The following is a 27,878-nucleotide window of genomic DNA, read 5'->3' on the forward strand; positions in this document are numbered from 1 at the left end:
AAACTCACAGATCACCTCCCTTGAAGTGTCAGGTCAGAATTTGTAAATTCACCCTTACAACATATCTTGTTGTTCCATCACTATCTTGCAATGTTTACAAAACAGAGAAATTATATTTTCTTTTTCTTGCTGCCATACATGATCCCTCAAGACATTACTAAAGTGGACTCAAGCTCCCCAAAAACCAGCCAGTTTTGAAATCCACAGCCCAAGCCTCCCTTTCTACACCTCTCTAGATCAGACATTACTGTCCCCCACAATCAACTGCTTTTAATAGAATCCTACAATATCTAATCAGAGTGAAGAATCCCATGCTATTGTAATAGTAACAGTTGTGTGACAATAATATATTACTGCACCAGTGAGATTTCCAGTAAAATCCAGTTAAATGATTTTATTGTACAATTGCTTTGGATAGTAGTACAAAATAGGGTTTCAAAACTGTATGCAATACAAGTTACCAAAATGTTAATGTTAATCTTAAAAAACATTTCCAATGGTAGTTTAACATTATTTGCTTTTTAAAAAAAATCATTTATCCATTTACTACATACATATTGTACAAATATATCTTCCTATACATCATTTACATTTCAGCAGTAGGCAATACCAAGTGTGTCCATCACCATCACAATTGCTTGCAGAGGATCCACAACCTCTTGCATGTTATCTTTCCTCAAGACCCAGTCTGGTTTAATCCTATGAAAAGATCAGTGGCTTGCATTAAAATATTTCAATGTCACAGCAGAAATAGAAGACCAATTTTTAAGCACTAACCTTGAAACTGTTTTTATTCTCAGAGGAGTTACTGGAACAGAGGAGCTCCCAGCTAAGGCAGGGTTTGTTTTGTGCTTCACAAGTGTTCTCTCAGCATCCATCCTGTGTTTCCGAGCCGTGAGCTTGTAGAGGCTCTGGATGCAAGGAACAGTTCTTGGCATGCCTCGGATTTCCTGAGGAAAGAAAGGGGAAAACAGCACACAGTCAATACTGCAAGTTCAAAAGCAGCCTAAATCAAGAAAATATGAGTGTGTTCACCTTCTTGGAAATGATTTTTTTTTAAACCAGAGTTTAGTTGAAATTAATACTACAGCCATAACAGGTACGAGAGAGAAAAAAAATTTACAAACACCACCAAAACATGCAAGAAAAGTATGTTAAATGAAGCCACTAAACCCAAAACATTTAGGTCTTACCAAAGCTCTTTTAGAGTCCTTTGAAAGGATGGCCAGCAAACAACAGGTCTTTGTGAAAATGCTTCCTCCTTTCTCTGAAACTTTGTCCCCAGCTTTGCCTCTGTACATTTGCAGTAGGTCTAGTAAAGTATCTACAGAATTTTCAGCTTCATAAACTGCTCGAGTAGTTCTTTCATACTGTTAAACGAGAAAGAGACAAGAGAGCTTCTATAGACAGATCTTTAAAGCATCCTTAGTTTACAAGTTATTAATTAGAGGTTAGAGGAAAAAGCAAAGCTCATATTCTCATATATAGAATAAATTTGTAGATGAACTGGTGTCCAAGCAATACAAATCACTTCTGTATTTACACAATTGTAACAGATTATAAAAAGGTGCCTTTTGTGCTTCCTCCCTTGTTTAGAAACCCATAGAATCTGATTCTATATTTATAATAAATAAATAAATTAGAAGAATTTCAGACAAATTTAAAAAATTGTGATACCTTGCAATGCCTTGAGGCCATGAAATCGTTTTTTCACCAAAAATCTTAATATAACTATTACAAAGTAAATAACTGGTTTCAAAACAACAGTGAAAATTCAGAACCTATTTTTATTCAAAAGAAATACTCTTGTTGCTCCAGATTTATTGAGAAATTTTGTGGATAAACAAGTACTACAGTAAAGTAGCTAACTGCTTATAAACCTGCAAAAGAAAAAATTCAAGTTACCTTTGAAACATTGAGCAGAACCTGAACTGAGTATCTGATCACATCCATGCATGGAACACTCCGGTTGCAGCTTCGAATCAGAAGGAAAACACTGAAGATTGCTCTGCTCTGAGCCATATTTTCACAACACAGTGGGGACAGCCTGGTAGCCACCTCTAAAACAATTAAAGAAAAACAAATAAAGAAAATTCTGAACGTCAAGGAAAATAATTACAAACTAGGATTTTCTCTATTTTTAACTAAAAGTGCAAAGTAAAAACTGCAATTATTGATTTAAGAAAGTGTTTTTAAAGCAAGTTTAAATACTCTAGACTAAACATTAAGAAGACAAAATGATCCACGGAGAACATATACTGATAGTAAAAATTATAAAAAACTTATGTTAGGTATAGCACTACTAGGACTGACAGAAAATTTTAGAGCAATCATACAGGCGTTCCTTTCTCCACATAACCATTTAAATATTATTCTTAAATCAATAATCTAATTTTAGTCTGGAAAACCCTCCATTACACCCCCTAACATTCACATTTTATAATCATGCAGAAAGCCTAAATATCACTATGAACTCTCCTCAGCTGAAAAAAATCCAGTTTTTATCCTTCTGAAAATGAGTTATAATAAAACAAAATACTGACCAAGATGCTTTAGTGCTGCAAGAATGTAGGAGAGATGTTTGTATTTTAGAAGGTGATCAATTGCAATTGCAGTTCTGTTGCCCAGCTTATTTTCTTCTCTGCTCTTTTCATTGGCCTTTATTAAACTGCACCTTAAAGATCTGGTTTTTGCTGTGTCAGTCATCTTTCTCCAAGAATATCCCCTCCACAATGCCTACAGAAAAGGAATTCCATAAAGAGAAAAAGTTTTAAAGGAGAGACAAGACAACTGAACTTTCATCACCATTCCAAATCAGTTTTACACAAGTCTGACAAAGTATTGAATGACCTTGGCTATTCAGTTTTAAGTCATTAACACTCAGTGTTTATTTGTTTATCTTTTGTTACCGTTGGGTTGGATGTGACATACACATGTGATCAGGGTCTGAGAAGAAAAAAAGTTTTTTATTCTGCGTGTTCTTTACCTTATATACGCTTAACAAAGTGTGATCTCAAGTTATTAACTACATCACAATAACTTATTATATTCATTGGTGCAAAGCAATTAATGTCAATATAATTGGTAAAAATTTTACAGAAATTTTATAAGACGTATAAACATCTAATTATTCACGTAGTCTAGCTTTCAAAAATTTTCATGTATCTTTTCTAATCAGTTTCTATGCTGATGGTTTTGTCTTCTTTTTTGCTATGGATACACTCGAAAATCATCAATTGTTATTTTTTCTATTAACTCAGCTTTGCTTGCAGGCCAGCTGTCAAGCCCCTTTATACTTTTTATCTTCATATACTGGACTTTCAAGACAAAAGGTAAAAAAATCCACGCATATTCAGTCCACACACACTCCCACCTAAGTCATCTCAAACATTATCTGCTTAGTATTCCTTCATGATCTGTTTGCCTTCAGCCTTCATGGCTAAATCACAGCTGACACGGCTTGCAGTTTCACTGATAAAGTCATTGGAAAGAGGAAAGATATTTGCTTTGGTCAAAAACCCATGAGGAAAACAACCAGCTGATAAAAATAACCAAACCCAAAGCTGTTGTTTCCTCACAAGAGGCGCTCACCTGAAATTTCACTATCCCCACGGCCAGCCTCCTCCTGCGGCGGCGGGCGAGGAAGGCGCGGGCGCTCCTCTGGATGACGGCGGCGGCGCGGTGCCTGCGGCTCAGCCAGGCTCGCACGGCGCGCTGCAGCCGCACCACCCTGCTGCGGTCCCGCACGAACCGCCGGCGCTGCGCCCGCGCCCGGAACCAGCTCTGCGCCAAATGAAAACACCCTTCTGGTTACTCAGAACTCTTCCCCCAGGTTCCCTTTTCACACCCTAATGAGCGCTGATAAAATGTGTTTTAACATGAGCTTTGACAGATACAGGCACTATAAACATCATCAGTCATAAATAACCTCCATGGCTCTGATTGGCCTTGGGTAGCTGAAATGCAAGACTGCAAAATGCAAGACTGCAGAATGAAATCTTAACTGCAAGCCACTAATTCACAGAATTCAGAGGTTGACCAGGTTGGAAGAGACCTTCAAGATCATTGAGTCCAACCCATGTCCCAACACCTCAACTAGACCATGGCACTGAGTGCCACATCCAGTCTTGTTTTAAACATATCCAGAGATGGTGCCTCCACCACCTCCCCAGGCAGCCATTCCAGAACTTTATCACCCTTTCTGTAAAAAACCTTTTCCTAATATCCAACCTATATTTCCCTTGACACACTAGGGAAGCATTCTGAGGAGAGAAGGGTAGAGGAGGGGACAGATAGAATGGCTTTCAGTTAGAAGGAACCTACAATGATCATCCAGACCAACTGTCTGACCAAAAGATAAAATATGTAACTCTCCCAATTTACACTTTTGTCCAGCACTACTATGCCCTAGGAGTTCTCTCTTGGTTGGCTTTTAAGGAGAACCACCATTCCACTTTTCTCATTTCCCAGCTCTGTTTCTTCCCTTCTATAAACAAAGAAGGGACATAAGGTGTGCAAATCAGAGCAAAAAACCCCTTTTCCATCCATTTTCTCTTGCCTTAAAGAGAAAATCTAACTTATGGGGAGAAATAACAGATTTTTATAAATGGAGAATTAGTAGGGCAAAGTTTGCCATGGCAGCCGTGACCAGAGAACAGCTATTTCAGAGCTCCCATTTCAGCCTCTCCATTTATCCAGTGCTGGCTTCCCATACTGGAACTAAGCTAATGGTCAATTTGGAGACCTGCAAATAATTTTTACAGTTTTGTAGTGTTGCAATACAGACCTGATTTTGATATTGTTTTTAGATAAGTAAAACCTGGTTTCATTGAAATGCTGGAACCTACACAGGCTTTGATACCACTGGCAGATCAGAAGCATCCAACCAAATAAATCACAGTATCCCAAGGGATTGTTCATGTAAGGAGATGCTCTACATTTCAGAAACTTTACAGGTTGTTATGTCTGATCTTTTCTACTTCCAGTAGGACATAAAGAAATAGGCTAAGACAGCACTCAGATTTCTTTAGCAAGCTTGATGGTCTGAAGGAAACAAACTTTCCTGTCCATTCTCAGCTTTAAAATGCTTAAGCCTCCAGAACTTGCTCAGCTGTGTATAAGCAGCATTATTTAATAAATCACAGTCTCCCTAATTTAGCTTTATTTTCAATGTAAAGGAACTACATTGTCTTAATGATGCAGCTTAGCTCATAGAAAACAAGTCAGACTATTACAAATCATTCAGCCTTAATCAGACCAACCTGTATTATAAGAACAGATGAGATTTGGGTTTGTGCAAGTTTTAAGGTGAGGTGAAGCCTGAAGGCCCTTTGAATTTTAATTGCTGAGATGTGATGATACACTGCTGCTGTAAAATAAAGAAGTCTCTTCTTTTGTTTCTGTTCTGAAATCTGTTGAAGGAAAACAAAATGGGGAACATTATTAATTTTCATACTATATCCACATAAAGAACATAGTCCTCAGCAATACACTATTAGATACTGAAAATCACCTCAGAACTAAAGTAAGCTACCACTCTGCAGCACTAGGTCTCTAATTTAAATGGTAAGACAGAGAAGTGATTGTAAGAAATATTATCAATACATGGCAGAGAACAATTTCACTGCAAGCCTATGTGTGCAGAATTATCAATTACAGGTAAGCCACAAAGATCTCAGAAGCTAAAACAACACCCAACAGTGAAAATTTACTTTAGTTCTAAAGAATTGTAAGAAAAGGCTCTAACTGTGATCTATTCTGACCCCAACCAACACTCAAAGCAGCCAACAAGTACTTAATTTCAAGACCAAGAAATCAAGTTTTCCTCTCCTTGCCAGTCAGAATTAATGGTAAAACAGCTCTAGAGATACTTTACATCCAAAGCAAAGTTTTAATTTGAATTATACCAACCTTTTTCCTGACTAAATAACCCCGGATAAATGCTTGCAGTTTAATGACAGCTCTTCTAGTCTTATTGTATTTCATAAATTGAAGCCTGCCTTCCTGCCAAGCCCGCAGATGTTTTTGGATAATTACAGCAGCAGCTTTTTGTTGAACAAATTTCCTTCTTGCCTTGAAACCTCTATATGCACTTTGGATCAGACATGCAGCCTGGTGCTTCTGAAAAAGATACTAAAAGAATGCACTGATAATTAAAATTTGTTCATTCATGTCAGGATCAATATACATTTATTTTTAGTTCTAGGGTTTTTTTCCATCATAAGAACAAAAATGGAATGAGAAGTACAAGTAAACTCATACAGTAGCAGTTTATATAAAATGCACTTTCACAGTCTGGAAAGTCTTTTCATTTACCTAAATGGGGTCAAAATATGGGCTTAATCTTTTGCAAGCAATAAAGCCAGCAGAAAATTTGGCATTTTATTTTGGTATCTGTATATAGAGGGATAATTCAACAATTGGAACTGTTCAAAATCAAGAATCAATCCTGTTGCTTAAAGCAAAAGAAGGGTATCTAATATTTTGGAGATTGAACACCTTCGATTTGAACAATCTTCACACAGGTTCCACCTTTTCTACGCTTCTGCACATTGATGACAAAAATCACTCAAATACACTGAAAACTTTTCAAGTAACCATGACACATCAGAGTGCAAGTGAAAACACACCTCTCTTAGAAGTCTCCTGGCCCTGTACTGCCTGTATGCCAGCTGGATCTTAACTGCAGCACTCCTGGTTGCCAGAAACTGCTGCCGGAGCCTTCGCGCAGCGCAGGTCGCTCTCCAGACTCTTTGGATGGTAAGGGCACAGGACTTCATTTGCAAAAACCTAACATGGAAATGCAGTTTTAAGTAAGAAAAAAATGATGGTTTATGAAATCATTAAGATAGATATTGGGAAAGCACAGCTGTTCTCAACCAGATCTTGTAACACCAGAAAACAGGAATAGCCAGCAGCATTGGCAGAAGGACTGATTTTAAATGAAGACACTTTCTGGTTTCCCACAGGAGGTGTTTCCCTAACTTACTGCCAAAGGATGCTGGATAGGGACACAGCAGTTTGACAGGCATTGGACAGACTGACATGCAACAGGTCCATAAAAGGATATTAACAGGAATAGACAGGGATGTTTAAAAAGCAGGGATGCTGAGGGAGGACCTTTTATCACTAAACAGCATCCCCGACTGCTACTGCCATGGGACAGTTCAGAAGGAGATGAGCTACCAGGCTGATCTCATAGCAAAATAAACATAAACCAGTTTAACTATTCCATTGTGGATGAAAATGAAATAGTTTTTCAACCTACAAGTTGTATGCTGGAATTTTAACAATATCCAGAACATTTTTCTTGCAAAAGAGAGAAGTGAAAAAGAGATCAAGGCCTACTCTTACTAGAGCCCCAGTATACAAATTAAATTTGTGAAGGAGCTTCCATTCCAGGAAAACAATTAAATGTAACGAAAATCTTGTGCAAAAGAGCAACCCCACCTGCACCAGTAGGGTTATATTGGTGCACACATTACAAGGATGCTGCAGGGGCAGAGCCTGAGAACCTGAAGAGTTCTACAGAGTGCAGTGCAGCACTAAATAATTACATAACAAAAGCTTTAAAAGTGGAATGATGCATCTCAGATGGGGTATTACCGAGTCTGCAGCTGTCTGGCTCTGAAGTGCCTCTGGATAACCAGAGTGGCTCTGAGGACAGACATGTATTCCTTCCGTGCCTTGTGACCTCGGAACCAGGCTTGGATGACTCGTGCTGCTCTCATTTTGCTAACCCACTGCCTGGCTTTATAACCTCTGTATGCGGCCTATTAGAGAAATAAAAATTCAAAAAAAAATTCAGAACTGTTAATGGAATGAACAAAATTAAAAAGAAAAATATCACATCAACAGCAACAATTTTTGGGATTTCTATCTCTAAAATTCTACAAATATTTAAGTTCTCACAACTAGAAGATGTTTTCAAAAACAAATTAAACATATTCAGGGAAATACCACAAATGCCACTTTTTAATATTAGTCTGCAAAAATAACTATATTGTGAAGAAACAAATACGAAAGATTAAAAAACCCAAACAGACACTCAATAAAAACCACTTTAATCATTACCTGAATTGTAATGGCAGCTTTTTTCATTTGATGGAATCTGTGTTGATCAATATTTCGCATCCGATGGGCTCTGTAGTGCTGCTGTATTAACACAGCAGAAGATTTGCACAGAAGATATTTCTGTCTCTGAATAAATCCACGGAAAGAGGCCTTCAAAGAAAAAGACAAACTTGGAATATTTCACCACTTGCATCACATAGGCTGGGAATGTTTGTGTATTTCTATGCACAGCTGTACTCACTGGCTTGTTATAAAAACAACAATTAAATAAACATATTTGCAATGTCAAAAGTAATTCTTTTTTTCTACCTTTTAAGGAAAGCAACTATCCTTATATTGTTCAGGATGTATAAGTTAAACGTTAGGAAAAAAACTAAGCAGTTACCAATCCCCCCAAAACATGGAGGTGAGGAAAGCACATCTGATTTCAGTTCAGTAGAGCATGTGGTCTCCAAAAACAGAGCAGAAACAACCTAAGACATTCTCATGGAATGCTAGAATGGTTTGGGTTGGAACGGACTTTTAAAGATAAACTAGCTCCAACCCATCCAATATGGGCAGGGATACCCATTAGATCAGGGTTCTAAGGGCCACAAATCATTATGGAGAGTTTATTTATTTCCCTTCCTTGATTTAGGGGAATTTCCCTCCTTACATTCCTCTTCAAAATGTCAGTTAGGCACTTTGATTAGTCTAGAGTCAATTAGTAAACCTAGGAAGACTAACATGATTGATTTACTCACAGCTTCCTAAACCTGAGTTCTTAGGAATCATGGTTTTTGCCATTCATGGCACTTTATACCCACTACCAGTGCCCTTCTCATGAAAAGATCTTTCATTCATATTCCCATCAAAGAAAACATTCATAAAGCCATTAATACTTAAGAGGTGAAATTCAGTTGTCTTAAAGAACCTTATTTGTGTGTGCTGTGGTACTAAGCTTTATACATCTGCCCTGTAGTACACTTCAGAAACTGATTCTACTGTGGTTTTCAAGAATCTTTAAAACACCTACAAATGAAAAACAAAACGCCCAAATCCCAGTACTAATCATTCAGAAGTACCTGAATTTTAATGGTGCTTTCTTTCATTTTGTGAAACCTCTTCCTTTGGATGTATCCTCTGACTGTGGCCTGCACAAGGACAACGTTCCTGCGGGTTTGTAGGTAAGCCATTCTCTGGTGCTTCACAGTCAGGTGGGCTCGGTAGTGTCGCTGCAGGACAACTGCTGCTCTTTTATAGCTCATGTACTGTGACTGACATTTATGCATTAAGTAATAGGATTGCAATGTAACAGCTGCTGCTCTGAGCTGGATGTATTGTCTACGCTGCAGAGCCATCTGAAGAAAAGACTGAATCTTCCTTGCGGCTCGTAGCTGCTTTGCTGTTTTTCTTGCTTTCATGGCTCGGAAGGCAGACTGAATAACCACTATGGCTTGTCTTTGAGCCAAGTACTGTGCCCTCTGTGCACGAGCCCTGAGACATGATCTGTACCACCTCTGAACAGCCACTGCTGAGTTCTGGAGCAGTGCATAGCGGGTCCGGGCTCTCCGGCCTCGGAACATGGACTGGATCATCACTGCTGCTGACTTCTGGGCAAGAAAGCGTCTCCTCTCCACGCACATTCGTAGGAACGACTGAATGCGCCATGCAGCCACATTGGCTTTATACAACTGCCTGGCTTTCCTAGCACGAAAAGCAGCTTGGAGGCAAATGACAGCCTTTCTTATTTCTGCAAAATTTCTCATAGCAGCTTTTCTTGCCATTTTGGCTCTGAATCTCTGCTGCGTGACTGTGGCAGCCCAGCACAGCTGTTTGTAACACCTACGCTGTACATACATGCGATAGCTGGACTGTATTACAACTGCTGAACCGTGCAGGAGTTTCAGTTCCTGCCGTGCCCTCATGCCCCTGTATGCTGCCTGAATAACAAGAACGGAATTCTTCATTGTCAGATACTTCTTGCGCTGGTTCTTTCCTTTCAAATAGCATCGGCAGTAGTTCTGTATAAGCACAGCTGCAACTCTCATATTCTGATAGGCCCTTCTGTCTCTAAGCATTCTGTAGGCTGCCTGTATTGTACTGGCAGCTGAATGCATGTGTTTGAGATTCCTTCTCACCCTGACACCTCTGTACACAGCCTGGATGCGAATAGCTGCTCTGCGGAGAGAGTGGTATTCCAAAGCATGCTGCCTTGCCAGAACTAAAGCTCGGTACCTTCTCTGAAAGACAAGAGTAGCTGCTTTAAGGGAGAGGTATCTCTGACATTCTCTGAAGGCTTTGAAGTTTTTCTGAAGCACAGTTGCAGCACGGTGCATTTCTCGCTGTTGTTTTCTCACTCGCATGTCTCGAAAAGCCCTCTGGATACAAGTTGCTGCTTTCTTCAATGAAGTGTAATGCTCTACAGCCATTTTCCTGAGCCTGTGGGCTCTGTACCTCCTCTGTATGAGCTGGGCTGCCCACTGAACTCTTCTGTAATGACAGCGCTGCCTATACATTCGGTAGTTTCTCTGTATTATAAGTGCTGCCTCACGTTGTCTCTTCAGGAAGCATCTTGTTTTCATTCCTCTGTAGGCAGCTTGAAGAACTAAAACAGAATTGTACAGTTTTAAGTACTTTTCTCTCTCACGCTTCCCTTCTCTGTAAGCTCGATAACGTTGCTGTATGATTACTGAAGCAAGCCTGAGGGCTTGATAAGAAGTGTAAATTTTATGCATTCTTACCATTGCTTGAATAACTGTAGCAGCTTGATGCATTTGCTGCATTTTTTTCCTTACCACAAATCCTCTATAAGCAGACTGTATGATAACAGTGGCATTAAGGAGAGAGAGATATTTTTGATGCTGAATATTTGCTAGTTTTGTTGCTCTGTATTTTCTTTGAATTACAATGGCAGCTGACTTAATAGAAAGAAAATGTTTTCTTTCAAGGAAAGTTCTAAACCTTCTTTGAATAATCACAGCCGATTCATTCATGGTTCTGATAAGCCTTCTTGTTTTCATGCCACGGAATGCAGCCTGGATGTGCACTACAGCATTTTTCATAATCATGTAGTTCTGAACTTGTGCATCTCTCTCCTTACAAGCACGGAACCACTGCTGAATCTGCCTCGTTGCAAGCAACAACTTTCTGAAATCCCTCTGTTGTTTGTGCATCCGATAATAGGACTGGATTATTGCTGCTGACTGGTGCATAGTTTTTAAGTCTTGTCGGATTTTCATGCCTCTGCAAGCAGCCTGGAGAATAATAACAGACTTCTTTAGTTCCAAGTACTCTTTGCGTTGTACTTTACCTAAACAAAATGCTCTGTATTGCCTTTGGATTCTTATTGCTGCCATTCTCATTGACTGATACTTTCTGCTCATGCAATACATCTTAAACGTGGCTTGGATACAAACAGCTGCTTGGTGCATACACTGAACCTGTCGCCTCACTCTTACACCTCTGTAAATCGCCTGCACTTGGACTGTGACTCTTTTTAAAGACAAATACCTCTGCCTTTCACATTTAGCATGAGTAACTGCACGGTAACGCCTTTGAACGGCTACAGCAGCAGATCTAAGTCTTTCGTATTCCTTCTTGACCAGGTAAGATTTGAAGGCAGCTTGTATAGTTGTAGCAGCTTTGTTTAGTTTGTTCAGTTGTCTCCTCACACTCATCCCACGGTAAGCAGACTGCAAGACTAATGCAGCTGCCTTGGTTTTTAGATAAACTGCATGTTGGGTTTTTTTCATACAGTAGGCTGTGTAGTATTTCTGAATCACCAAAGTGGCTTGTCTTAGTTTCTTGTATTTTAGTTGATTTATGTGCATTCTGTAATAGGATTGAATAATTGTTGCAAGATGATGTTGCTTCTGAATGGTTTTTCTCACAGCTTTCCCCCTCCACAGCGCCTGAAGACACACTGCAGCATTTCGCAGCTGAAGGTATTCTTGCCGTTGTCTCTGGCCTAGAACCTTGGCTCTATAATGCCTTTGGATGGTTAGCACAGTGTGCTTCACAAGCTTGAATTTCTTCACAGCCATGAATTTTCTGAAGGTAGACTGTATCTTAGTAGCAGCAACATGCTGTCTTTGAATCTGCTTTCGCACCCTCCAGCCACGAAAAGCTGCTTGTAAAGAAAGCACTGCTGCTCTTGTCATTAAGAAGTTCAGCCTTTGCCTCTTACCACCCTTACAATTTCTGTACCACCTCTGAATCACAATGGAGGCCTGAACCATTGCCTTGTGTTTCACTCGTGCAGCATGAGCTCTAAAAGCAGCCTGAATTTTAATAGCAGCTCTGCATTCAAGTTTGAGCTTTTTGCGTGTTTTATAGCCCCTGTAGGCTGCCTGTAAGCACACAGCTGCTTTTCTAACTTGCAAGAACTCTTGCCTGTGACACCGGGTCTTTCTGCAGGCACGGTAATGTTGTTGAATGACAGTGGCAGCACTACAGATGCTTAAGTACCGTTGCCGGTCCCTTTTCATTCTGTAGCAGGCCTGAAGTAATATTGCAGCCTCCCTCCACCTTTGTATTTGTTTCCTGACAAGATAGCCTCGAACTAGAGCCTGAATTCTTATGCAACCTCTCTTAAATTTCCTGTAATCTTCTTTAAACTGAAGAGCACGTCTCCGAGAGCGATACCTTCGCTGGATGTAAAGCGCTGCTTCCCTCAGTGCACAGTAATACTTACAGACCTGCCTCATCTTTGCCAGAGCTTGGATCTTCACCGTGGCCTCTCTCAAGGCTTTAAATCTCTTCCGGGCAACGTAAGCACGGAAAGTTGACTGAATTTTGATTACAGATCTCAGGATACAAGCCTGTCTCCTGGCCTGCATCCCTCTATAGGCAGACTGGAGAACAATGGCAGCCAGACGCACCTTCTGGAAAGCAGCAGCTGCTTTTTTAGCAGCCACATGTGCCCTATACCGGGTTTGAATTACAGAAGCAGCATTTTTAATCTCTTTGTATCTTTTTACTTGTTGGTATTTTCTCACGTGTGACTGCAATGTAGTAACAGATTTTTTTAACTGCAGGAATCTTTGTTTCTCTCGTTTCATTCTCCACAGTGATTGAATAACACACGCTGCTTTTGCTTGTCTGTACAGCTCTCGTGCCTTCATGCCTCTGAACGCAGCTTGGAGAACTATCACTGCTGCACGCTTTTGCAAGTAGGACCCTCTCGCACCTTTGCCCAGTTTGTAAGCTCTGTAATACTGCTGAATTGTCACTATTTTTGCTCTGCGCTCCTGGTAAACACGTCTGGCCAGCTGACACCTGTACCAAGCCTGAATCTTGATAACATTTTGCTTAACATGTAGATACTGCTTCAGGTCTCTGTGCATCCTGTACCAAGACTGTATGACAAGGGCAGCCCTCCTTCTCTTAGCCAGTTTTGAAGATTGCCATTTTCGGAAATAACTCTGAATCACCAAAGCTGCTTTAATTTTCTGCTGAATTTTGTATTTTCTCCATCTTCTGAATGCAGACTGAATAGTAAGTGCTGAAGACTTTAGGATTTGGTATCTTTGTCGATCTATTTTTGCCAACTTAGCTGCACGCAGATGTCTCTGAATTGTAACAGTAGCCCAAACAATTTGTTTATATGCAGCAACAGACTTCACCATCCTTATCCTTGCTTGTACAAAAATAACACAGTGTCTTAGCTGTAAGTATCTTCTCCTTGCAGAGTATCTCCTCCAATAAGCCTGCATGTAAAAAAAGAAAAAATTTAGTATTTTCTTCACAGTATGTTGACTTAAACATAAATGAGGACTATCATCTTCAGACTTTATAAGATTTCTTATTCCTATACTTATCAGAACCACAGAGTATTCTGAGTTGGAAGGTGTGACAGCTAACAGCTGTCCTGGAGCCCTCACACTCATAGACAACAGTAACTAGAACTGGACCAGTCTATGCCCGTAGGGAAAAGAAACAAACACCTAGGAAAAGGTACTGGGAACCAGGAGATTCAAATTCAAAGACACCAAGCCAATCCCTGATGAGCACAGACACAGGCACCCATTGGCCAGCGAGCTGGGTGTAACCAAATTCAGCCAATTAGGACCAACCATGAGGGTGTTTGAAAGCCATATAAAAGGAACTGCACTCAATAAAGTCTGTTATTGCCATAGGAACTTAGGTGTGTCAAGTCACATCCATCCTCCATCCCAACTGCGACAGGATTGATCCACAAGGACTGAGTCCTAGACTTGACTGAATGGCCCAGACCAGGATCAAACCCATGACTATAGTGTTGTTGATGCCATGCTCTAACCAACGGAACTCATCTCTGGGTCTTAATCCCTAGGAAGTCAAATCCAGAAATCTATTTTAAAAAAAGAAAAAAAAGCAAAAACTAATGGTTTTTAAGCATTTTCAATTCTGGGAAAAGCCTCAATTTGCCCTGGCAACAGCAGATTCCCTTCTATACTATCTGATAAATCAGCAAATCTTTAAAATCCAGTCGGACAATATTTCACTTCAGAGTGAAATATTTATCTTTGGGTAATGGTGCTGAAAGTATCTTGAGAAACTGAATTATCTGCCCAAACTACCATTGCCATGTCTGCCACTTTGAATGTGCTCACTGCAGGTGACATAACACTAGGAGAGTAATTTAAATTATTTTTTTTAAAGCTTCTTTAAGTAATGTTCAGCAGCTGCAAAGAAGAAAACCAACACAATCTCATCAGTCCTTACATTAATGTTTAATGTCCTGTGTTTTAATGCTTATGGTACTCCAAAATATTCACAAAGAAGGAATAATTGTAATTTAACCGCACATTACCATCCCTCCCTAGAGAGAAAAACTTACTAAACCTTGCAAAAGCAAAGAGGGGAAAAATAATTTTAAAAAATTATATTTCATGAAAGCATTAATTGCTGCAAGCAGCACAAATGGACCTTAGCGAGGCTCTTTCTTAGAGGTTTCAAGGGGTTTCCTTGCTATGTACTCGTGCTTAAATTGTATTACCTGAATGACTGTGGCAGATTTATTTCTGGCTTCCTCCAGTTTTGCCTTTTTCAGATTGAAGAGAGTCCTCCTGGCCAAGGATCCTCTCCAGTGCCTCTGGATGAAAATGGCTGCATTCTCTCTCCTCAGGATGCGCCGGCGAGCCAAGAAGTTCATCACAGATTTCTGAATTATCCGAGCAGCTCTGTCTCTTTCCTACAAAGAGTAAATTTCCACTGAATATTACCTATGGAATTTTCACTCAATTATTTTATTTGAATAACTATCCATATCAATTTCATAAAATTATACTACATATGCATACATTATAAGATTAATTAATTAAAAATAATGCCTGCAATGTTTAAAGAGTTTTGGTTTTGATTCCTTCTTCCCTACCAGCATCTTTACTATTATTCCAAAAGAGTTGTAAAGGGAGAGTTTTGTCATCATTGTTAAGGTTGGGTAGATTTTATGCAGTAAAGAAACGGGAGATGAAAAAGCCTAAATAGAACCTCTGTCCCTTTCCACACCACAGATTCTCAGAATATTTCACTTGAATACTGTTTCAACATCAATATGTAACCCAGCACAACACAGACAACCTTAAGGTGCCATAGTTTTAAAACCTTCACTAAATCTGGTATAACCATCAGAAAATCAAGATACAGAACATAAGAACTCATGAAATTTAATTCAAAAGACTGGTGAAACTTGGCTCCTCAACAAAAATAGTAAATCCATGCAGAAGTTTAATTACTCTTCTCATCTTATAGACATTAATAGGGATTAACTATTCCTCTAGTTTTAAGGAAGCAATGCAACTATTTTATCTTTGAAATAGTGGGAGAAGAGCTTAAGGGGTGACACACAAAAAATAACAGTAGCCTCTAAACACCTGTAGGTACTTCAGAAGCCTAAAAGAAAAGCAGAGTTAGTAGATTACACCACCAAGCAAGCCACATATTTTTATAATAGAAATGGCACTCATTAGTTTAAATGCCAATATAAGTCCAACAGACCTGTATTTTCCATTGAATTTATATTATCTTTTTTTCTTAATGTAGAAGCTATGGATATTACATAAGCAAAGAGTACCTGAGAGAGTTTCAGTTCCCTTTTCAGCCTGTACTTCCTCCAAGCAGCCTGAATTAAACGAGCAGCTCGGGTTTCTTGGCGAAGATCGAGGAGCCGTGAACACAGAAATGACAGGTAGGTGATAACAACCTGCAGAAACACACAACACAGCAGCCTTTTGTAAGGCTGTACAAAAGAGCAGGACACATTCACATGAGGGCAGAACACATTTATACCAACTCTGAAGGCATTTTTACCTTCTCATCAGGAATTGTATTTGACATGTCTGCGTGATGAATCATTGCTGGTATCCCGCCTAGGTCAGAAACTGCAGCATTGATCAGCTGGAAGTTTTGCTTTTCATTGTCCAGAAGTTCCTTGTATAGGACTGAGGGAGCTACAGCTTTGTAAAGATAAAACATTAGTCAAATCAAATTGTGCAAAGAAATAGATTTAATATGAACTTCTGTACATCAAATAACTCACTCTGATCAAATGTTTCTTCCACAGCATTTAGAGAAGTGTCAGACTCAGATGAGGAGGAAGAGTTTAGTCCCACTGTAACAGTTCTTGAACATTCTACAGTTTGAGTTGTTTGTTGGCACACAGCTTCCAAAGGTATGTAACAAGGGTGATAGTGATGAATCAAATAACATAATACTCTGCCATCTGAGAAACACACTGTGAAATTTTCCACCTGTTAAATAAAATACAAATTCCATGAATTTTTTGTACTAGTCAATTGGTATAAACTGGCTATAGAATTCTTCTCTTGTACCTTTAAATGTGACCAAGTGCAAATTATTTTCTAACAAAAAAATTTTAAATAGCTAGTAAAAGGCTCAGTAAAATTCCACAAACAATTCCCATTCCAGCAAAAAATGTTCAATTTTTAAAAAGTATTTTTATGCACAAGACTAATTAGAAGGGAAAAATTTTTTCACATATTTGTTTAAAAAGAGAGGTGCAGCTAAACTCACAGAACAATGGTTACTTCAAATCAGATTAAACAAAGTGCAGAAGAATATTTACAAATAATTTCCATTGACTTCTACCACATATTTAATGGTTTGAAGAACTCTGCTCTGTAAAGGATTACAACAGCACAGGGTGTACTTGTGGAAGTGTACACAAAACTATTTACCTTGATATTGTAAAACCTACAAACAGCATTAACCCATGCCATCAGCAGCTTCACATTTTCACTGTAAGTCTGAGATGAGAAGTTACTATTGTCTTGCTGTACTCTAAAAGAATTTTGAGATGTCTTCATAGCACCCAATAGTGCTTTTGTCTTGTGTGTGTTCTTCAAAAACTCAATTTCTTCTTTTAAATGTTCCACATTCAGAAAAACATCCACCTGTTAGGAAGAAAAACAAAAAATGGACATCTCAACAGTCTGACATGTCCTGCATTACAGCTGCTAGATACAGCGCTTTAGACATGGCATTTTAAAGAGAATCTACACTCACTTCTTAGCAGCACCTGCCTCACAATCAGCAGTGGATAATCTGGACTTGCCAGCATAGATGGCAGATAAAAACCTCTAAATCTACCCTTCCCACTGTTCTGTGTAAAAGAGTTACTGCATTAGTTAATAGCTGGGAGAAGCAGGGCAATTCCCTGTGTAATTCCAATGTGCTCTCAGAGGAAACAAAAATTTCAGCGTCCTGCCTGCAGTTCCCCTGAACCCATGTACCAATCCTCCTCCTTTAAGGGATTCCAGAAGGACTTGAGCTGGTTGGAGAACAAGCAGCATAGCCACAGGGCTTGGATAAAGCCACTACTCACTCAAGTTATTTCTCTGATCAAAAGCAATGCAACTGTGACACATGAATCAGAAGAACTAACTGAAGTAAGTTAACTACTTAATAGTGCAACAGTACTCAAGAAAGAAAATAATTACATTTGACTTTTACTATATTGTCTATTTAGTTATAGTTCTGTGGCAGAAATCTTTAATATTCTTGCTTTACATATACTTAATTGCACTTACATTCCTGACTACTTAGTGAAATTCCACCTCAACTTTTATCTTATTCTGCCTTTCATAATGTTATGTTCCTTCCAACTGGATTTGTCTGTTGGACACTTATTTTTAAAATACCCGCTGACTCAAGTTAACTCTTAAAACAAATTAAGAAAACTATTTTGACTTTCTCTACTAACTTTTGAAATGTCATTGCAGTAATGCCTAAGAAATCTTCATTCTTATTTCAAGGATGTTCCATCAACAGTTTCAGATAAAAGTAAGAAAAGCAGAAGAGCTATAGCTTCAGAGTTTATATTGCCTAGCAGCGTAACCTCAAAATGTCCTTTTCAGTTATTAAGAGTCTACCTGCAGTTTGCAATCAACATTATTTTACTTTTGAGTATCAATTCTGCTACTCTACGGCATAAACTCACTTTTTTCCAAAAAGCTGAACGAACGTGTAAGAAAAAGCGCAGTTAAAACATTATCCAAGCTGTATTGTTAGGGAACAATTAGCAGTTTAGTAAAGTTTACATGGAGCTTTGAATGCACAAAGCAAATCATTTCAGTCTAAAATTTGATTAGTAGAGGCTTTCACAGACATCAAATATTCCTGAAAGAGTGGTGTTTTCATTTTTACTCCTTTGTAACTAGCAAAAACCAAACAAAATAATCAATTGAATAGTACCTGGAAGGCAAAGACAATTTTCCACAGCAGTGCTAACGTTCGTTCCCTGTGTCTATCCACAATATCCCTGGAGTCAATTGAAGCACCTATCAAATAAAACAAGGGATTAAAGTGTGCAGTGGTTATCTGATGCACTTCCAATAACCCTGATTTCTAGGCCTTACCAGTTTCATCTTTCAAGTGCACTCCTCGCTCTTTAAGGACATTGAGAGCAATATCCACATTATGCATCTTCTGTAGCCGACTGATTGCAGGAACTCTCAGCTGTTTTGAAAGACTCCAGTTTTTGGTCAGAAGCTCCACTGTTCTCCTAGCAAAGGTAATTGCATGGTTTAGTACCTCTGATGAGCTCACATTAAATATGATATAAAAGAAAATAAATATTTCAACAGAATTCTGTATCAACGCACACAAGACGAATGCCACATTGTAAGTCCACAGCCAGGTTTGTTACAGCAAAATCAAATTCATCCAGTGGAGTCTGAACATGACTGACAGGCAGTCCTAGGAAACCCAGATGGCGGGAAAGGTCACCCTCACCACTCAGGAAGTCCCGGGAAAATGCAAGCAAAAGGTCTTTGCTAGCCTAAAGTAAAAACAAACAAAAAAAAGAAATCTTAACAGTATTTGTCAATCAGAATACAATTTTCATCCCTTGTACCTTGTACATTACATTTCATATTTCCTTGTCTAATTCTTAAAATTATGTGGGTTTTTAAAAAATTATTTTTAGCAAGTCACATAACTAACTTTTGTCAGATTAAAAACAATAAAAAAATTATACACTGAGTCTTAGGACAACAATGGAGGAAGACATCAAATCCCCGCTCTCACCTTGAACTCTGCGTCCTTACAAAAGAGGCAGGGGTCATGGTCAATCATCCTGGACCGTTTGGCACAATCCAGAAAACAAACCAACAGAAGCAATTTTTTCAGTGTGAATTTTGACAAAGCTTCTTCATGACCTGAAATGATAGAACTCAGTAAGTGATAGTTTAAAAATGAGGTGCTAGAAATAAATTGTTTTGGAAGCAGTTGTTACCTTCCCGGTAAAGGTGGGGCACAACAGGATGTCTGTATTCAGCTGCAATGTCAGGGTTCCACAGCAAGCGGTTAAGGATAAATATTGCTAAACCCATAACATCACTGTTACTCTCCAAAGCTATCAGTTCTCCATAAATAGTCTAATATGAAAGAAAGGGAAAAAAGCAAAAGTGTTAAATACTATTTGATTTTGTGAACAATATACATTATTGAATCTCTAAAATAATGAATGGAAATTGATCTCTATCAAACAGTTTTCAAGTGAGTCCCAGAAAGGTAAAGCCAAAGGAAATTTCAGAAGATCTAATTTCATTCCAAAACATGTATGGTCATCCATGTCTGAGAAACCAATCAGGAATTTCTTTAAGATGACCACATTTTTCTCCAGTTTAGTAAAGTGAAACTGACAGGGCATGCTTTTGTGTTATTGGCCATGGAATTAACTTCCACCATTCTTGATTAAATATTTTACTTCTTAATAAGGTAATCACTCTTTAAAATCAAGTATGTTGTAACAATTTAAAACATATGCATCATGCTGTAACTGAATTGAACCTACCTGAATTAGTATTGACAGACAATATAAAGAAACCCAAAACAACCTCTACTAAAAAAATTGCTAAATGTCCTTTGAACTTAGATTATAGACTTTACACAGTGAACTTACCTCCAGACCTATACGCAGCCATAAAGGGTTGTAAGATAAGAGCCAATTAAGGACTTTCTGCCTTTCTCCTGCAAGACAGCATTTTTTAATATTAGATCCTGCAAACATTTCAGATTAATGCAAAAATTTCTATTAACCCATTTCAGATTAAAAAAGTCAGTGTGTGAATAGCCCTTTTGCCACTGCAGGTGTCAGTCTCTTACCTATGTCTTTCCAGAGGTGCCTGTCCCTGCGGACCAGCAGGCGCCGGCTCTCGATCTCCCCCTCGAGCCTCTGGATGGCCCTGACCATGGTTTCGCAGGTGAACAGGCGGCAGGCCTCGCGCCGCAGCCGGTTCAGCCTGCGCCGGGCTGTGTACGCTTTCAGCGACGCCTCGTCCTTCGTGGGTGCCTTAGGAAGGCTCCTTTTGTGATGGGCCTCTTCCCCCAGGATAAGAGCAGCTGCATTTACTGTTTAAACATGCACAAAGAGCAAGCACTTACATCTCAAATAAAGGTAGCTTTGCACACCTCATTGATTTTTTTCTCCTCTTGAAGCTGAAGTTTTGTTATTTTTATTCTGACTGGTGATTTATCCTTCAGGAAGCCTGTCAGCTGTTGCACTATACATATGTTGCCAAGTACAAGAATACTAGTCTATTAAATATAAGATCACTCATGAAATAAGTGAGTAGTGCTAGGAATTCAGTTTTAAGATTAATGGTTCCATCTTTGGTTTTTCCAGATGAAGCTAATGATAGAGCAAAAAGCAGGCTATCCTTTTAGTAAAGTGCCAGCTATAATATTTTCCAGCAGGTGGGGATTCCCCACTCACCACCCACTGAGAAGTGCCACAGCCACACATTCCAGTGTATTCTTGGTGCAGAGCACCCTCCCCATGCAGGGGTGTGTTGTGCTGTGCTTGCCATGAGCTGGTGAGCCATCCACACTGATCAGAAGGGGGAAAATATGACAACAAGACTCTGAAAAGGTTTAGTGTGAAATGAGTACTACTACCTGTTACTGTTAATAAGTATATTACATAAAGCTTGAGAAACTGAGAAGACAAAACTATTGTACTCTTACCTTGTGAGGTATTTGTTTTTACATTGAAGTCATCGGGGGTAAGTACAAAATTTAACCACCAGGTGAAACCTCGCTGCTGCTTCTCCTTCCAACGTTCATCATAAAACATATTTTTAGCAGCAAAAGGCATTGGGTGCCTAGGGATGACTTAAAAAAAGTAAAACAACAAAAAACTTTTGTTTTTGCAGTTCTTGAAATGTTAGATAACCAATATGCATTTAATTCTGGAATGGATTACTGCTTGACACTCCATTTAGCACAACAGCCAAAAAGGCAAATTGTTAAAATCTTCAGTGACTTGCAGATCAGGGATTATTAATAAACTTCAGCCAAAAAACATGGCTTGAGTTGTTACAGCCCTAGAACTAAGACAAGATACCTAGAACCCAGGCCATTTACAGTGAGGTAAACTCAAACTGAACTGGATTACATCCAGGAAGAACCATTTTTCTGGTTAGATCAACTTAGTATTGTTAACTATGCAAAATTTTTATCTAGTTGGGATGAAAATTTCTCTTCTGAGGTATTCTGTTGTGACCTTGAAATGTTATCAGATATGGAAGAGGCATGTAACTGACAGCCATCAGTTAAATCTGTTAAAGCTGGGAGCTTTATAAGTCTAAAAGCTCTAACACAGCTTTTAGACTTATAGGGCAATCTGGAAAAAAGTAACATCTACTTTTAGCTGACCATGTGCTGCAACCAATTTTCTTATAAGTAGTCAAAACAGATCACAAAAGGTTACATGCATTGTTCCACTTAGGTATTGATTCATTTCAGATACCATCTTCTATTTCAATTCTAAGCAGTTAGGTCTTACCTGACACCAGCAGTACAATTGTGACACTGTTCAGTGTTTTACCAAACACCAGGAGTCTGCCTACCTGTTTTCAGTGGTTTCACAAATGTCAGGTGGGACTGGGCCAATCCAGGGACAGGTTTACTAATTCTCCTGCTAGCTTTAGGTGCCTTCTGAAGTGAAGAACCTACAAGCATTAACACACAATTATCAACAGCAAATATGTCAGTGAAAGTTAACATATTGAAGTTTGTATCACTTCTAAATTACAGAACTAGAGTAATTCCCCATGAACCATTCAAAAGGTACTGATGATTTAAAAAGGGGAGGAAGGAAGGTGTGTGGATGCAGGGAACTGGTGAGCCCCACTTCTGTGCCTGGGAACAGATCCTCATGGAAGTGATGTTGAAGCACATATAAGACAAGGAGGTGATTGAAGACAGTGAGCATGGCTTTACTAAGGGCAAACTGTCCCTGCCCTGTCTGGTGGCCCTCTGTAGTGGAGTGGCTGACAGAGTCAACAAGGGAAACCAGCTGATGTCATCTGCCTGGAGTTCTGTAAACCCTTCCACATGGACCCACATGGCATCCTCATCTCCACATTGGAGAGATGTAGATTTGGAGGGTGTACCATTGGGTGGGTAAGGAATTGCAGCCTGAGGGTTGTGGTCCATGGCTGTACGCCCAGGTGAAGGCTGGTGATGAGCAGTGGCCCTCAGGGATCTGCCTTGGGACTGGTGCTCTTTAATGCTTTATCAATGACAGAGAGATTGAGCACATCTGCAAGTGACACAGCTGAGCTGTGCAGGTGACACAACAGACTGGGAGAAGAACCCAGAGAGAGAAGCTCTGCAGAGGAGGAATCAGGGGCTCTGGTGGATGAAAAGCTGGACATGAGCCAAGAGTGTGCACTCACAGCCCAGAAGGCAAACTGAATCCTGGGCTGCCCTTGTCCAGCCCATCTAGCTTTATCCTGATGGATTATTAGAAATAACCTGGTAGATAACACACCTTTTTCTGCTGCATATCAATACTTCAGCACACTGTTTTTACACAACCCATCTTAAAAAGCCTGACATTGAATGCACTACTGAAAGCCCCAAATCAAATTCAGATCACAGAACAGATCACTTAACTGAAGAAAGCAGTATGTGCTATTTTGATCTGAAAGCTATGATTAATTTTTCCTGGTAGTTAAATTTTGCAAATTAAATTCATCTTTAAGTCCCAGGCCCTCATTCCTTTCACATTCCAGAGCACATTTGGGGTTGGAACAGTTAGAAAACCAAAAATAAACTGAAATGCAAGTGTCAGCATTTTCTGATCTCCAAGCAATAAACTATTGGCAAACAAAAAGGCAGTGACAACTACACAAGGCTGACTAACCACAGACAGTAAAAAGCAGGCAGAATGAAAAAGACAGAGGAACTTCTTCACTGGAAGGGTGGTTAGGAATTATCACAGGCTGCCCAGGAAAGGGGTGGAATCACCACTCCTTAAGTGTTGAAAAGGTGCATGGATGTGGCACCTAGAGTTACAGTTTAGTAGTGAACACGGTGGTGCCAAATTAATGGTTGGATTCAATGTTCCAAGGGATCTTTTCCAACCTTCATGATACTACTTTGAAAATATGCGACAACAGCAATGGAGGCAAACACAATGGCAAATGTACAAGTAACAAATCTTGTGCAGTAACTTTCCAGAAAATGTGATCTATGTAACAAGGTCTCTGCTCAAGAGCTTTTATATACTTTATCTAATGTCCTTAACAAATTTACACAGGAATAAAGTAAATTTGAAGCCAATTACATAACCAAAACTCCAACCTAGTTTTCAGTTTTTTCAAACACAGATACCTAAAAAATTGCAAAAGCCCACATTTCAGAGATATGAAACATTGCTGGCTGTTGCTAGACAGTTTAGTTTGCTATATACATTTCCTAATGAAATGGTAAACAAAGGAAACACTGCTCACCAGCTTTCTTCCTCTGCCCTACTCTCTCTCCACTGGTGGGTTTGAAGGCTGATGGTCCTCTGGTTGTGTGTGTTTGATTGTCCATGCTAGAGGTAAGAGCTCTTTTTCTCTCCACTTCTTCCACAAGCACTGGAGCTGTAACTCTACCATTTCCTACAAATGCTTCACTCTTCCTCTTACGACACAAAGAAGTTGATCCAGTAGGAGATGAATTTACCTTGTCAGTGTGACACTTATTTTCAGATGAAATGGGAGCTGTAACTGGCAGCTGTTTAGATCTTTCTGCTTCCATTTGTCCAGGCACCACATCAGCACATCCTGTTATTGCTTTATTAAGGCATTTTTTAGATTTTGGCTGGCGTGTTTCTGTTCTTGTTTGTTCAGCAGCACCACGCTTACTTTTTATGACAGTGGCAGAAAGAATTGGACGCTTTTTTGGTCGCTCTCTCTGAGAGGGATTGTCAGTCTGGCGTTCCTCTGCAGAAGGAAAACTGCACTGACCGTCCTTGGGTTTATCACAATCAAATCCCTGTGATTTTAAATTATGCAGCACAGAGACTTCATTTATGCTGTGGTCTATGTGAACATGTGTTTCTGTCTCTACACCTCCATCTTTTTTCCATTTTGCAGGTAGACATCTCTTAATAACATAAGTCTCTGTGGTGGATGATATTAATGCTGCCTCAGGTTTAGGAGTCTTTGATGGTTTATTTGACAAATTGTCCTTCACAAATTGATCAGGTGACAGAATTGGAATAGGCTGTTCTATTACATCAATATCCCCTTGATAATTGTCATTTACAAAAGCATCTGGACTTAAAATTCTCCTTGTACTTAAAAGAGGCATGGAGGCTGAGTGTTCTGGAGTGGAAACTGGCGAGAGTGTGAAATTAAGAACCCCTCCATCATCTGAAATTGGCAATTGTGCTAATCCAGCAGAACTGGAGGCACTCTCAGGTTGCAATTGGTTGTGCTCAGTAAGACATTTATTGATGTTACAGATGTCTGTCTCGGGCAACAGCTCCTTATTTCCAGAGGCAGCAATATCCCCAAATGCAGTAGACCTTCTCAGGGCAAGTGGTGTGTGAACAGTATTGCTGTGCTCCTCTGGCCCGGGGGCAATGGGAGATGGAGGCAGCTGATTCTCAGAGCCAGTGAGAGAGCCATTTCCCTGGGATGCACCATTCTGCTCTGTGCTCTGATTCTCACATGACTGAAGGGGATTTCTAAGTCTAGCCACCTTCTGAGAAACTTGAAATGTTTTATTAATGTTTTTTATTTCTGCAGCACTCTTCTTAGCTTTTATTGCAGATGTTACTGAAGAGTTCTTCTTTTTTAATGTTTCCCAAAGACTCTTCTGAAAAAGAACCATACATAGAAGTTAGTGTGCTGGCTTTCTAAATTCTTCTACATGTAAAAGTAAACATTACTAGCATACCCATAGCTTTATTTTTCTTAAAACTATAAAAAGAACTCTTGATCAAAAATTCACAATATCTTTTTTGCAGGCTTGAAAACCATTTATTTGGTCGTGTTTCAATTTTATTCTTTAAGCTGTAGTTTATCAGTACCTACTTTCCAGCCCAGCCAAAAAAAAGTTGAGGACAATGAATAGCATCATTTCCACAGCATCATTTATCACTTTATAGTCCTCCTCCATTAAATTTTCTGGTAATAAAACAATATTTGCATCAGAGATGCCAAAGTAACAGAATAGATACAATAAACACACACTCACCTTTTTCTTTGGGGGCTGTTCAGCAGCACCAAGGAGAACAGCTTGATGTTTTACAACATCATTAACTACAAAAGTCACCAGTTCTCTGATTTTTCCTTCTTCTAATGGTGTCCACGTGATAGAAACAAATATTCTTTGTCCTGACTATTGGAAAAAAATAAATATTGAACATTTAGCATTTAAGTGCACTTTCGTAACATTGAAAATCAAGTAATCAACCAAACAATGAGCAGTATATAGAACATATATTATGACAACATGAAATGATAAAAAATTAAATTTAAAATGTTAAATGTTTAAATGTCAGTTTTCCCTCCTTGGCATGTAAATTTAAGCAATCCCTATCAAAAATGTTGTCTTACTGAAAGGTTGTATACCTCTGAATCAAACTACAGTGGAAAACAAGAAAGAATACATATAAATATACCACATAGTAGAAGGAGAATGTTCGAGTAAAGGTGAGAAGAAGAAATTACATAATTTTTTGCACATATTAAGAAAATAAGTCCTCCAGAGTAACTTTGAGATAATTGTGGTGGGACAAATAATCAGAAATTGATTAACTTAGGACCTTAGCTGACCCTTAATATAAGTGTAAATGTTTTAAGTCAAATTTGACATACAAGTCTTTCAACAAAAAGTAAGACACTGCAAATTATCAAGGAAGTCATGAAGCTTTCTATTCATTAATTCCTAGAGGAACACATCATTCGAGCACTTTGCAGTGAGATTCACTCTAGTTTTCTAAGCCCGTTGGTGCAAGAGATGTCCAGAGCGTTTCTTCCTCTCTCACAAACACTTTGGATAGTCTAGACAATTGTAGATATATGCTCGTCTAAACGGTTCTTTTAAAAACTGGCATTGATTGGACTAGCCACAGTTTGCATTTCCTTAAGCATCGTAAATGTTTAATCCTATTTTAAGCACGCCTTGCCCTCCGTTGTGTCAGCTAATGAACGTGCAGAACAGTGAACCAGCATCCTCTTCCCTCAGCTTTTCCTAAACACACGCCCTGAAACTTTTTGACAGCTCTCTGTCTTTAGAACAACATTCCCGAAGAGCAGTTAATTTCATGGTTTATCCTCACAGCAAACACCTCTGTGACGGAGCAGGTTGCAGCGCCCTTGCACAGCTGACAGCCCCCCCTACCCTGAGGGCCCTGCCCCGCCATGCCCGGCTGCCGCCGCCCCTCGGGCCGAACCGAACCGCGGCCCGCACCGCCCTCCGCAGCTCTGGGCCCGCGGCCGCCCCGCGTCCCGGGTGGCTGCGGGCTGCCCCGGGCAGCTCCTCCCGAGCCCCCGGCCCTGCGGCCGCCAGAGCTCCCGCCCGTCCCCTGGCGGGTCCCCCCGTACCTCCACAAAGAAGCGGCGGCGCTCGATGCTGAAGCCGCGGGCAGCGGCGGGAAAGCGCTCGATGACCACCTCGGCATCATCCTCGTTGGGGTTGTCGATGCCCAGCAGGCGCGTGCGGGAGGCGCCCACACGCAGCCGGCCGAAGCTGAGGAAGGGCGGCCGGGAAAAGTAGCTCAGGACCAGCACGGCGGGCTCCTCATCCGCATCCTCCTCCTCGCCGCCCCGCGGGGCCCAGCGCCGCCGGCCGGGCTTGCTGGCGGGGCTGCGGTCCCCCCGCGCCGCTGTGGCGACGGAGCCCGCGGCCATGGCCGGGCAGGCGCGGAGCAGCGGCTCCTCACGGCAGCGCTGCGCCAACCGCCGCTCGCGCGTTCAAACCCACGGCTCCGCCAATCCCCGCGCGGACCGCGCAGGATAGCCCCGCCTCCTCGCTTCTCAGTCAATCGCAGCGCGGCTCGCGCCTGTTCCAACCCGCCCCCTCGCCCGTCCGCC

General features: G+C 40.1%; 1 protein-coding gene across 1 annotated transcript; it reads right to left on the reverse strand.

Annotated features, from left to right (window-relative positions):
- Positions 1–367: 367 nt before the first annotated feature.
- On the reverse strand, positions 368–27,695 carry ASPM (assembly factor for spindle microtubules). Its single transcript, XM_059478690.1, has 29 exons — positions 27,390–27,695; positions 26,038–26,181; positions 24,300–25,656; positions 22,410–22,511; positions 21,526–21,672; positions 20,665–20,910; positions 20,462–20,529; positions 19,793–19,934; positions 19,585–19,715; positions 19,161–19,336; positions 18,915–19,060; positions 18,751–18,836; positions 17,235–17,450; positions 16,577–16,787; positions 16,348–16,493; positions 16,112–16,240; positions 15,035–15,229; positions 9,138–13,763; positions 8,074–8,223; positions 7,606–7,772; positions 6,630–6,789; positions 5,911–6,132; positions 5,262–5,411; positions 3,592–3,783; positions 2,544–2,736; positions 1,906–2,060; positions 1,194–1,370; positions 778–950; positions 368–699 (listed from the first exon to the last, which is right to left on the reverse strand). The coding sequence occupies exons 1-29, from the start codon at positions 27,693–27,695 to the stop codon at positions 594–596; spliced, it is 10,419 nt and encodes a 3,472-aa protein (XP_059334673.1). The 3' UTR covers positions 368–593.
- Positions 27,696–27,878: the final 183 nt, after the last annotated feature.

Source organism: Ammospiza nelsoni, chromosome 9 (assembly GCF_027579445.1).
Source record: "Ammospiza nelsoni isolate bAmmNel1 chromosome 9, bAmmNel1.pri, whole genome shotgun sequence".
NCBI lineage: Eukaryota > Metazoa > Chordata > Aves > Passeriformes > Passerellidae > Ammospiza > Ammospiza nelsoni.

What these genes read in the sequence shown, in the direction of transcription:
- ASPM (XM_059478690.1), bottom strand. Translation starts at nt 27,695, where the DNA reads ATGGCCGCGGGCTCCGTCGCCACAGCGGCGCGGGGGGACCGCAGCCCC. An exon ending in GGAAGAAACATTTGATCAGA is followed by an intron (nt 16,494 to 16,576) that starts GTGAGTTATTTG and finishes ATCTTTACAAAG; the next exon opens with CTGTAGCTCCCTCAGTCCTA. An exon ending in GCCAGACAGCTGCAGACTCG is followed by an intron (nt 6,790 to 7,605) that starts GTAATACCCCAT and finishes TTTCCATGTTAG; the next exon opens with GTTTTTGCAAATGAAGTCCT.